This window comes from Ursus arctos, unplaced genomic scaffold (assembly GCF_023065955.2).
Source record: "Ursus arctos isolate Adak ecotype North America unplaced genomic scaffold, UrsArc2.0 scaffold_25, whole genome shotgun sequence".
Lineage (NCBI taxonomy): Eukaryota > Metazoa > Chordata > Mammalia > Carnivora > Ursidae > Ursus > Ursus arctos.
This window is the reverse complement of record NW_026622930.1, coordinates 34,450,833-34,462,878: the sequence shown is the minus strand read 5'-3', so window position 1 is coordinate 34,462,878 and position 12,046 is coordinate 34,450,833. Positions and strand designations below refer to the sequence as shown.

The window sequence follows — 12,046 nt, the reverse complement described above, 5'->3', positions numbered from 1 at the left end:
CACCCCAAGTTAAGCCAGAAATTCAGATTTCTGTGTGAATCTCCCAATGCCTAAATGTTGCAACTAATTCTAATTAAAAAACAAAACACTACAGGGAACAAGCAAAACATGCCTGTGGACTAGACTTGGCCTTGGGTTCAGAGTTTCCAATCCTTGACACAGGTCCTCACTGGTTAGGGTGCAGCGAGCCCCGGTACAGTTAATACCGTACCAGCTAACAGTTGAATGAGTGCCGAACGCTTACCATGCCTTATCTCACCTGCTTATCTCACCCGGTACAGGACGTAGGTCAGTATTGTTTACAGGTAAGGAAGCCGCTGTCGCAGGATTAAATCATTTTCTCAGAAGCACAGAGCTATAAGAGGAGGAGCTGGACTCCATCCCAGGCAGGTGGGATCCAAACCCCTTCTCTCCAGGTGGCGGCCTAGCCACAGCTGGGGACGGTCAGTGCATTTATGAAGAGGGTTGCTGGGGCCAATGGAAAGAGCACTGGAGTGGGAGTCTAAAATCCTGGCTTCTTGTCTCAGCTCTGACATTTGATGGTCTTTGTCATCTGGAAAAAGTTAATCCCTGTGGACCTCAGTTATATACTTTTAATCTGGAAAACTGGAGCAGTAAGGCTACCTGCCTGCCTGCCTTGAGCGCTCTATCCATGTTGATGGGTTGAATTGGGATCCCAGGCGGCTCACACTTCACCTTGGGAAGCCTATCCCAGCCCCTGAGGCAGAATCAGGCTCTGCATGCACTCCCTCTGGACTCAGCTCCTGCCCATTGCAGCGCACGTGGTCATTCAGGTACGTGCACGCGTGTCATGTGCGATCTTGTTCCAGAAAGCCGTAAGGTAACTCGTGCTTACATGCATCTGTCTAGAGGCCTCTTCCTCTACCGAGAAACACACGTTCTATATCCCAAGCATCTCAAGAGTAGGAACTAAGTTTTATTCATTATTGTGCCCCCGCCCCGTATCTAATACAGTGCTTGGCACACACAGGAAGTACTAAATATTCGTTGAATCAAGGAATGAGTTAATCCGGGAAATCGCTGTCTGAGAGCCTAGAGCTCCTTGGGTCTACGCGGAGGAAACAGCATCACTTAGCTTCCTAGCATGTGGCTGCTGCTCTGCTGAGCCTTCCTTAGGCGCCTCTCCGGGGAGGACCTGGTGGGCTCAAGGTAAACTTCTTTGTCCCAGTGTCCTTTCTGCATATACGGTCACTTCAGCTGCTGACTGGGGCCACAAAGCAAGCGTCCTTCGTTCACTAATTGTTCAGAGGGTGCCTTCCTCCTCCTTTCCAGGCTGCCGGGGTGAGACAGATGGTGCCTTGTCAGCGGCCTGGTGGAATGATTCTGAATAAGGGGTGTGTTTTCTCCCCTGTGCCTTTCACAGTGTCTGGACGCCAGCCGCCCGTGGCTCTGCTATTGGATCCTGCACAGCTTGGAACTACTAGACGAACCCATCCCCCAGATGGTGGCCACAGAGTGAGTCTGGCTTCAGGGAATCTGGGCTGTTCTTGGAAAGTCCGTTTTGAGTTGGGGGTTCTTTTTGTTTTGTTTCTATTTTATTGATTTTGAATGAAAAGCACATCGTGCTACAAAGATACCCTTGCCCTCCCCTTGACCCCAGGAACTTCCTGAAACTCCTCCGCTTTAGAAGCCTGTTGTGAGCTCGTGGGTAGAACAAGACTTTGAACTCCCAAGAGAAGGATTCTGGTTTTTTCTGTGGCCTTTTCTTTTGGCTCTTGCTCTGGTCTTTGAGAAAATTCTTCATCATCAATTCTGATTTTGCCAGAAAGTACAGTGTGAATTCGAATAGCGTCTGTGGGGAAGCATGTGCCAACCCAACGAACAAAAATGCCTTTGCCTTCCCTAAACACCTCCATAGACATGTCCCCTCACCAGTGCCTGGGGGGCGGTGTAGCTCTTGATGGTACTAGATGTCTTACAGCCTCGGTGTGCAAGTGCCTCGACCCACAGTTCTCTTAAGCTTCGGATTTATGAGTAGAGATCTAAGCAACTAAGATTCTCCCCAAACTGCCGGTGCAGATGTGTTCTGGGAACGACTGTGGCACGTCATCCTTAGAAGCGCATCACGATTTATATTTTAAAGCAGAAACTTATCATCACTGCAGTCTTAGGGATACCTGGGGTAGGAAAGGGCAGCCAGGGATTGGATCCGATGCCCCTGTTCTCAGGGAGAGAGAGAGCACATTCCCTTGGCAGCACCTGGAGTTCCTCTGCTCCCCTGGCGCTTCTGAGGTTGAGGAGTCCAGGAGGGAAGGCCCAAGAGCTGGGTTCACGTTCTCGCAGCACGCAGCGCTGGCTGTGTGAGGATGCGTGCAGGCTAGCCTGGCCCCGCCCTGGTCCCAGTGCCCCTGCCTGGGTCACACTGTCAGGTCAGAAGAACAGAACCACACATTGTCTCATTCATTCTGTCTTAACAATAACCCCTCATTCTTGCCTTCCTGGGCAGGGTGTCTTGTGATGACTGTGGATGGGGAAGATAATAAAGAATTAGGCAATTAACCCTTGTGATGTGTTCGCTGCTCTCTGAGGGAGAGGAAAGATACGCATTGTCCTCATCATGGTGCTGCCGAAAGCCTAGTTGCTTCTAGCTGTGGAAGTAGAATTGGACCCAGTTTCTGCAATAACAGGAATTTAATTGTCAAAGGCCCATGTGTTTTTGAAATACCAGTTGGGGGTTGTGGAGTGTTTGGGAAGTTTCTCCCCCACACATACACAATCAGGATGTACAGCAGGACAACGGGACAGTCGCACATGAGAGAAGAGAAAGAGAAATAGAGGATTCAGGGGCAGAGAAGAACAGGTGTGCCCGGGAGGAAGACGTGGTTCCTGAAGAGGAAGACCTTGGGTCACACTTGGGTCAGCATTGATTTTGGGTTTGCTCTAGGTCGTAGACTTGGTGTTGTATAGGTAAGGCTTTGCTCAGGAAGTGTCAGAGCGGCGTTCGTGGTAACGTCAGATAGGAGGAGAGGACCCCTTTAAAGGGCTTTTCACAGTGAACAACTGGACACAACCCCAAAATCCACAGTAGGGATGTGTTAAAGTGTATTTGAAGCTTAAGTAAAATACGGTGCAGTGCAGACAGTGAAATACTGGGCAGCCATTTAAAACCTGAAGGTAACAGATGTTATCTAGACTTGCTGTGATCATTTTGCAATATATACAAATACCGAATCACTGTGTTGTACACCTGAAACTAAATGGAACACATCAGTTATACTTTAATAAGAATGTATACATATGAAGTGCATATGTGTTTATACAGATGCATGCGGACTCCCTGCTCCGGGGGCTGTCTGCTTCTCCCTCTCCCTCTGCCGCTCCCCCTGCTCATGCTCTCTCTCTCTCGAATAACTAAATAAAATCTTTAAAAAATGCATACATTTATGTAGAAAGATGTTCATGATTTAAGTGAAAAAAGGTGGTTAAAAAGATTCAACTTCTGAAGGTGAAAAATATAGCTGGTTACATGCCTAGAGAAAACCAAAACGTGTACACACCTGGTAGTAGTTATTTCTGGATGGGGGGTTATTTGCATGTTTTAAAATGTTATTTACTTTATTGTTTTGTAGTTAAAAGAATGCTTTAAATCTAAAAAGCTGGTTTGTTCTAATTTCAAACACCACGCGATAGTGATGAGACTTTCTGCTTCCCAGCTGCCTTCAAGTCTTTACTTGTGGTTCTTCTGGATATTGATTTAACAAACTTTTAAAGAATTCCTTGAACTTCCCAATAGTGAATTTTGTTTTGTGCCTAGCAGACAGTTAATTCTAGGTGCAAATAATATCTGTTATCAACAAGCTTAGCAGCTTTGACAAATAAGGGAATAAACTATTTTTAGTAAGATACGGAGAAATCTTACTGACTTAAAATATGGGGGTTTTTTAAAAGACAATCTGATATCGGATATTGCCTTTTTGTTTATTTTGCACAGAGAAAAGAAACGCTTTGAAAACATGGTCATGTTTCTATTCCCCTCTTCATACAGGTATTGAGGTGCAGAGGTTAGGTCTGGAGTATTATTATTTTCCTGCCCTTTTCCTTCCCCACTCCACCACCTAGTATAGGTGTCTCTCTCTCTCTCTCTCTCTCTCCACCACCTAGTATAGGTCTCTGTCTCTCTGTCTCTGTCTCTGTCTCTGTCTCTCTCTCTCTCTCTCTCACACACACACACACACACACACACACACACACACACACACGTTTCTCTTTCCTGTTTTATTCAGTGTTGTGCTTCTGTTTGTTTAGGGAACAGTATGGTAGGCTGAGTTCCCTCTAGTGGACAAAATCACTTTTTCAGCTACTGTGACTGCCAGCTGAGGCCAGCAAGGCCAGGTTTTTACTGCTGGTCTCAGACCTTTCAAGAACAGTATATTCATAGGTAGTTTAGCTTGCCACTCTGGAGAGACTGTCTACACATTTGCACATGTTTACCTGAAATACATGAATATCTTGGAACCGGACTAAGTACATTTGTTGGTGATATTGCAGCCCGGAAGGAAGCACCCTTTAATGAGAATCCCATGCTTTGTTATTGAAAACTACTTGAATGTAACACACAAAGTGAAACCACAGGGAGACCACTGTACTGTTAAAGTTAGGTTGTTAGCTCCTGTAAGAGCTAAAAATTGTCTCTAACCTAATTGTTTTAGGACTTCTCCACTTATAAAGTTTTTTCCAAATACTAAATTTAAATTTTCATGTGTCAGTGTTCTACTGTTTCCCTTTCAAAAGGTTATTAGTAGCTGATCCTCTTAATAGCTCTTTAAATATTTTTCCTTTTAATTTTTAAATACAATTTGTCTGTTTCCTTACCTTTCTATGAAGATACCTCATCTCGTCCTTTGTGTTCTGGGCATTTTTGGGCCAGGCGCCTCTGGGGGCTAGTGGGTCAAGGTCAGGGGTGCTGCCACATATCCTCCATAGGACAGTTCCCACAGCGAACAGCTACGCAGTCCAAAATGTCAGTAGTGCCAAGGTGGAGAAGCCCTGCTCTAAAATGACCGACTTCAGCCTTGACCATAGTTCCAGAAGAGCAGCGTCCAGAGGATGGCCGCTCTTGGTGGAGTCAAACAACGTGTCAGACTCTGCAGGCCACACTGGGCTCCTGGGATCGGTGCAGAGCCCACCTGCCTTTCACCCGTTCACTGCTGGCCTCTGCCGGGAAGGGCTTTTCCTCTCCCTCGCACTCAGCTCAAGTTGTATGGTACCTTGGAGTTGAAAACCTCCTTTGAGTTGAAAAATGGAGGCTTGAGCCAGATACAGTTGTGACCACTGTGTTTAATTAATTAATTAATTAAGATTTTATTTATTTATTTGAGAGAGAGCACGAGCAGGGTGGAGGGGGGGGAGGTGAGAGAGAAGTAGGCTCCCTACTGAGCAAGGAGCCTGACGCTGGGCTCCATCCCAGGACCCTGAGATCAGGACCTGAGCCAAAGGCAGATGCTTAATGGACGGAGCCACCCAGGTGCCCCCAGCACTGTGTTTATGATGCTCCTAACAAGTGTTCTCATTTGTGTTCACAACTCACGGGCCCTGACCTCTGGTCCTTTTTCTCCTATGTTCCCAGTCCTTTCCCATCGTATATTACTATGCTTTAACTCACCCCCACTCCTGGCGTCCCTAAGTATATTAGCTGTTAACTTGTCCGTGCTTTCATTTGTTTTATTCTTATGTGCTTCTGATTTGTTTTATATTCTTCTGGACTTTAATTCTCTGCTCCTTTGGAATTGTTCACTGTACATGCTTTAGAGCCCTTCTTCCAAGTTGGTGACAGTGGTGCCCAGAATCAGCCACTTTAGGTCAGTCTTCAACTATCTCACCTCAAAGTCGGAGTAAACCCCTTACGAGGTTGATACTCTTGCTTTGAACTTGATCTCCTTACAGGTCTCACATACTTTTTAATAGTTGAATGATAGAGCGTGGATGTTCGATATTCACAGTAATGGAAATGTTCTCTATTTTGTGGGAGCCACTGGGGACATGTAGCTATTGAACAGGTGCAGTGTGGCTTGTGTGACCGAGGAGTTAAAGTTTAAATTAATTTAACTTAATTTAAATAATTCAGTGTAAAATTTAAATAGCCTCATGTGGCTAGTCGCTGCCTATTGGACAGCACAGATCTCCCACACTGCTACCCAAAATGTGGCTCCCCAGACCAGTGGCATTGCTGTCACCTGGAGTTTGCTGAAAGGGCAGACTCAAACCCATCTCGCTCTTCTGAGTCAGAGCTGCATTCCAGCGAGCTTCTCAGGGGATTTCCGTGTGCACTCAAGTTTGAGAGACACTGATACTTGGCTGTACATTGGAGCCACATGGGAATGTTAAAAAGTATGGCCACTTGGGTCCCATCCTCAGTGATTCTGATTTCATTGTTATAGGTGTGGCCTGGGCATTGGGTCTTTAAAAATCATCCCCCACGGGATTCTAATTGCTCAGCTAAGACTTGTCGTTCTCAAACTTTGTATTAACGTCATCTGGGAAGTTGGTAAAAATATGGAGGCCCAGTCTTGTTTCTCCTTCAACAAGCCTGCATCTCTGTTTTCTCTACTCGCTCTCCAATGATTGTGATACACACATTTTGGGTTTGAAAGTCCCTAATCTTAAAGATAGTTTCCCACTTTGTTGGTCATTGTCACGTTAGCTAGAATGAAACACCTTGCTGACTTGAAGGAAAACAGGTCTCCTAGCCCTTTTAGTCATATGACTAAATGAGTGATGCATGCAAACTTGCTCTTTCACAAAGTCTGCCACTCTTGGTATTTGCACCGTGTTTCCTGCTTGTGATTTTTTTTTTTTTTAACTAGTTGATGAATTTCTGGTCTCTAAGATAAGTTTTTCCTCCCCCTTACTATAGATAGAAGTCTCATTCACATTTTGGTTTTCAGAGTTGCTAAGAACTCTGCTAGTTGACGGCTGGTAGCTTCATGGTCAGTTTGCCAGTTCCTTAAGGTGTGAGTCGGAAGGCCTCTGGAGCAGAATGTTCTGTAATATGGAAGCGTCTCAGAGTCCAGCAAAGCCCAGCCCTGCCCCCCAGCATAGCCCCATGGCCAGTCAGATGCTGTATGTCAGCTGAGGGAGGTTGGCATGGAGGGATGGTTTCAAGGTGTCTGGTACATTCAGATCCCAGCTCACCAGACACTAGGCTACAGGGTCAGGGGTGTTGGATTTGGCACGATTCTATCTTGGGAGCTGGGAAGGAGAATGGATAACTAGGTGACTCTTTTTCTTTTCATTTTTTTTTAATGTGCTGTTAAGTTTTATATCAACTAAAACCTTTTGTTTTTGTGATACAGAAAACTCTTTGTATGCCAGTGCAGCCAGACTTTGTCAGGACATGAATTTATTAGGTATTTGTCTCCCGGAAATAGGATATGAATTGATGAAGGTTTGGAAAATATGTTAGGAACAAGCTCATTTTCTCAGTGAAAATCAATTGATATTACGGATACGCCACAGTACTGTCTTCCTTCTCTGATGATCAACTTCCACTTCAATCCTCGTGGTTCCCGCAGTAAAATCAGAGGTGCAGGTAGAAGTAATTTTTTTTTTTTTTTTAACCTGTGAAGACTTCAGAGCTCCAGCAGCGAGTCAGCAGCGTTTTCTATTGCTGCGCCTGTGAGATAATGGAAGGTCTGAAATCAAAAGTCATCAGATAGGATGTGGAAAAGCCATAATAAGCTTGTGCCCTAGAGGAGACGAGCCAGACTCTATGTGGTCTCTCTGGCAGCGGTAGATAAGAAAGAGGGAGATCAAAGAGTCCAGGGGAAGAAGGCTCTTAGCACTAGGGCAGAGATTTGCAGCTTGTTCTCTTCAATGGAAGCTTGTCCGAATAGGAAGCCTGTGATCCCGGCTGAGTTGTGGGGAAAGAGCTCAATAACCAGGACTTTCCTGGGGCACCTCTTCCTGGTGAACTTCAGAGGACCTTGGACACATGGGGCTCCCTTGGTTTGACCTTAGACAAGAATGTAATTTCTGGGCCACCTGATGCCATGCTTGGAGGCAAACCCTCAGTAAACAGTTCTCTCAGTTGCGGAGCTGTAGCCTCTGTGGATGAGTGTGTAAAATTCTCCAAAAGCCTACAGGCCCAGGTGAATCTGTGTGATGTGAGTCAGCAGTGCTGACGTTCGCCACAATTGAGGGGAGCGCGATAGAAGTCCACTTCTCTTTTGTTCTAACCATGGAGGCAGACTCCATTAGAAGCTTCTTTCTTGGTGGTGGTAGGAATAAAAGTCAGAAGCCCTGCGGCTTAGGTGGCAATGGGAATAAGAAGGTATCTCTTTAAATATCCTGGGTGGGCCTAGGTGGCGGCTCCAGACCAGGGTGGTCAGTGTGGACAGAGGTTGGGCACCATCAAAATTTAGGCAAAATTCAGTTTAGGGACCTCAGAGGCAAGAAGGGGCTGGGTCCACAGATGCGGCGTGATGAACCGAGGGGAAAATATGGGAAAAATTTGGTCAAGAGGCATGAGACTTACTCCCAATTCTGTGAAAAGCTGTTGGTCTCTGCCTGGCCTTCTGCTCCTTGCTTCACAGCTAGGCGGGTCCTTAAATGCAAAACTCGGAAAGAAGGGCATTCAAATTAGCAGGGTAGAGAGTTAGGCCCTTTTCAGAGGTTAATTTTTTTTTTTTTTAAACGATTTTATTTATTTATTTGACAGAGATAGAGACAGCCAGCGAGAGAGGGAACACAAGCAGGGGGAGTGGGAGAGGAAGAAGCAGGCTCATAGCGGAGGAGCCTGATGTGGGGCTCGATCCCAGATCGCCGGGATCACGCCCTGAGCCGAAGGCAGACGCTTAACCGCCGTGCCACCCAGGCGCCCCTCAGAGGTTAATTATATTCAATATATGTTCAGTAGTTGGGAGGAGAGGGTTTTTTTTCCCCTTTTGAGGGAAAGTCATGGACGCCGGTGGAATTTGATGTTTTGAAATGAATGCTGGCTGACTTTGGTTTTTCCTTTGGCTGTGTACCTAGCGTGTGTCGGTTCCTGGAGCTGTGTCAAAGTCCAGAAGGTGGCTTTGGAGGGGGCCCTGGCCAGTACCCGCATCTCGCACCCACGTATGCAGCAGTCAACGCGCTCTGCATCATTGGCACGGAGGAGGCCTATGGCGTCATTAACAGGTACAGCCAAAGCCAGCAGTGCGGGACCCCCAGCGGGCGGCCGCCTGCTGACACTGCACTGACCATTGCTGTCTCCCGCCTCTCGCCTGTTTGTTTCCCAGAGAGAAGCTTCTTCGGTATTTGTACTCGTTGAAGCAACCCGATGGCTCTTTTCTCATGCACGTTGGAGGCGAGGTGGATGTGAGGTGAGTGGGGCTTTTCTCAGGCTGCTGCATCAGTAGATTCTAGAGCTTATCTGCCAAACCCAAGGAACAACATGGAAAATCTGCTGCTTTGTCTCACAGAATGACACGTAGAATGATGTGTCAGGGACACAGTTCATAATCATGGCAAACACGAGACAGATGTCCTCAGGTGTCACTGTCACTTGCCTTCTTCTATGTAAATGTCCAAATATAAGTAAGACAGGAACAAAATCAAATGCTTTTAAGAGTCAAAAACTTATTTGGTTGATAGAAAATGACATACCATCACATATAATAACAGTAGAGTGTAATATAATCTTTCATCTCTCTGGGATAGGAACGGGGAAGGAAGCCCAGTAGGGACCTAGTAAATATTTTCTGAATGAATTTGATGAAATGGTGAGAATGTCTATCACCTGTATGAGGATTGCTTTGAGAGGTGCAAAAACCCTTGGGGGCCCGTAGAGTGCAGGGAAATAGAGTTTGAATAACTGATTAGAACCAGTTGGCTCAAAATTATTATTTCACTCTAGAATGATCGAATGTACCTAGCAAGCAGCTCACACATCTGGCAGGAGATTACTGAGGCATATGGGGAATTCACTAAGTCATTTCTCAAAGGTTGTGGATCATTGAGATTTTATACCAAATTCGTATTATTTAGTCAGAGAAATATGGTTTGTCGAGCTTTCTATAGCAAAGTCATCTTACTGCCTTACCTGTAAATATGTTTAGCTTCTCTACAAGTTGATTAATTTTCTGGCTTAACCATTGGTTTGAAAGTAAAGGGGGAGGAAAAAAAAAGTGTAACATGTCCATTCAAACCAAAAATCCGTTCTCCACTGGAAAAAAGGTTTCTTACAACACTTCCCACACCAAACACCAAACGTGTGGTTTTTTTTCCTCATGTTAAACAATTCTGACACCAGCTAACCAGATTTAGCTTAGATTCCACAGGTTAAGGGCTCAGTCCCACAAGATCACCCCCACTCAGATGCCAGTCACAAGTGTGTGTCCCCGTGTTACCCACACTTCCGTCTGACTTGGCTACAAATCAGAGGTTCCCATGACCTCTCTTTGGGTTCAGTAGTTTGCTACGACGGCTCGCAGAACTCAGGGAGACGCTTTAGTTACTGGTCGATTACAAAGGATATTATAAAGGATACAAATGAACAGCTGGATGAAGAGGTCTATAGGGCGAGGTCTGGAAGGGTCCAGAGTGCAGAAACTTCTGTCCGCGTGAAGTTGGGGTATGCCACCCTCCCGCCAGGCACATGGATGCATTCACCAACCCGGAAGCTCCCCACATCCCTTCTTTTAGGGTTTTTATGGACGTTCTCTTGTGTAGGCATGATTGATGAAATCGTTGGCCTTTGGTGGTTAACTCAACCTGTAGCCCCTCTCCTCAGGGGAGCGGGGCTGAAAGTTCCAACCCTCTGATCATGCGGTCAGTTCCTTTGGCAAGCAGCCCACCCTCCAGGAGTCACCTCATTAGCATAACGCAGGTGTGCTTGACCAGGGCTTGTTCCGAATAACTAGAGACTCTCCAGGCTCTCCTGTCACCCCTGTCACTCAGGAAATTCCAAGAGTTTTAAGAGCGCTGTACCAGGAATCTGGGAGAAGACCAAATATATATTTTTATTATATCATACTAGCCCAGTGTCTGTTGTTAAAACATAAACTGAGGCATATTTAAAAAATGTAAGCGTTTGAGCAAAAATCTATTCGAAATGGCTGCATCTAACCCAGGAGATAGAAAGATGCCCCAAGGAGCTACACAAAATGAGAGACTTTTATGGGCAGAAGGAACCGGGAACAAGGAAGTTAGACTAGGCAAAAAGTGGGTCAGTTATTGCGAGGTTACTTTCCTTTAGGGGACAGCAGGGTTCTATCAGGCAGATGACCCAACCAGTGCTTCCTGATGAACTGGTTTAAGATTTCGTTTCTGGAGCGCTGAAACTATGATTAAGTTTCAGTTTGGTGATACGGGGCTTTAGCATAAGTGACTCCATTTGGAGCCTGTTGTCTTGTGTTTAACCTCGTAAATGCCAACAAAGCCAGTATAACTACTGAGGAAAAGCAGTATTGTGTTGACTCTTCTTAAGGTAAAGGTTAAAAGTTTTTTCCTCCCTCACAGACACTACATTTTCCTTTCTGTTCTACAGATAGTCCAGCTGAATATGCACCATCTCAAAATTTAGTTTTTTAAAACTCCTGACCTTAGGAGGCAAAGCCAGATTGCTTTGCCACTGTATCACATGCCTTGTTCAGATATGATTATTCTCTAGCTTATTAGTTCCAGCGTGAGTTTTTTCTGGGTTCTTATTTATATCTGCTAGACAAGTGCTAGAAGACTTCTCCAGGAAAATTGATCTGTTCCACCCAAGAGCCTGCAGCCGTATCTCACCTGTACCTAAGCTCCTCCAGTGACGGGCTCGGTCCATAGGATCAGAGATGCAAATGCTTCCTTGCTTTGCCTGGTTTCTAGTACCCCCGTTCCATCATTTCTTGCTTGGTATTTAATTGTCCTTTGCCTGAAAGCGTCAGCCAGGACTCCAGAGTGCTTGTTGAGTGGGTTTGACTGGGAGAGAAGCCGAAGTTGGCGGGGGAGGGGGGGCAGTGCATTTGGGCATCTGGAAGCTAGTAGGTCTCATTCTGGGTCAGAGTGGCCTCTTGATCTTTCCCGTCTGTCCTGATTCCTAATAGTTTCCGGGATGAGCTCA

At 45.8% G+C, this 12,046-nt stretch overlaps 1 protein-coding gene across 1 annotated transcript in view; it reads left to right on the top strand.

Moving 5' to 3' along the window:
- FNTB (farnesyltransferase, CAAX box, beta) overlaps nt 1-12,046 on the top strand; it is a 61,566-nt gene that overhangs the window by 25,489 nt on the left and 24,031 nt on the right. The window contains exons 4-6 of the mRNA XM_026486833.4: nt 1,385-1,476; nt 8,992-9,138; nt 9,240-9,323. Coding sequence (XP_026342618.1) covers nt 1,385-1,476; nt 8,992-9,138; nt 9,240-9,323 — 323 coding nt within the window. The remainder of the gene's footprint in view (nt 1-1,384; nt 1,477-8,991; nt 9,139-9,239; nt 9,324-12,046) is intronic.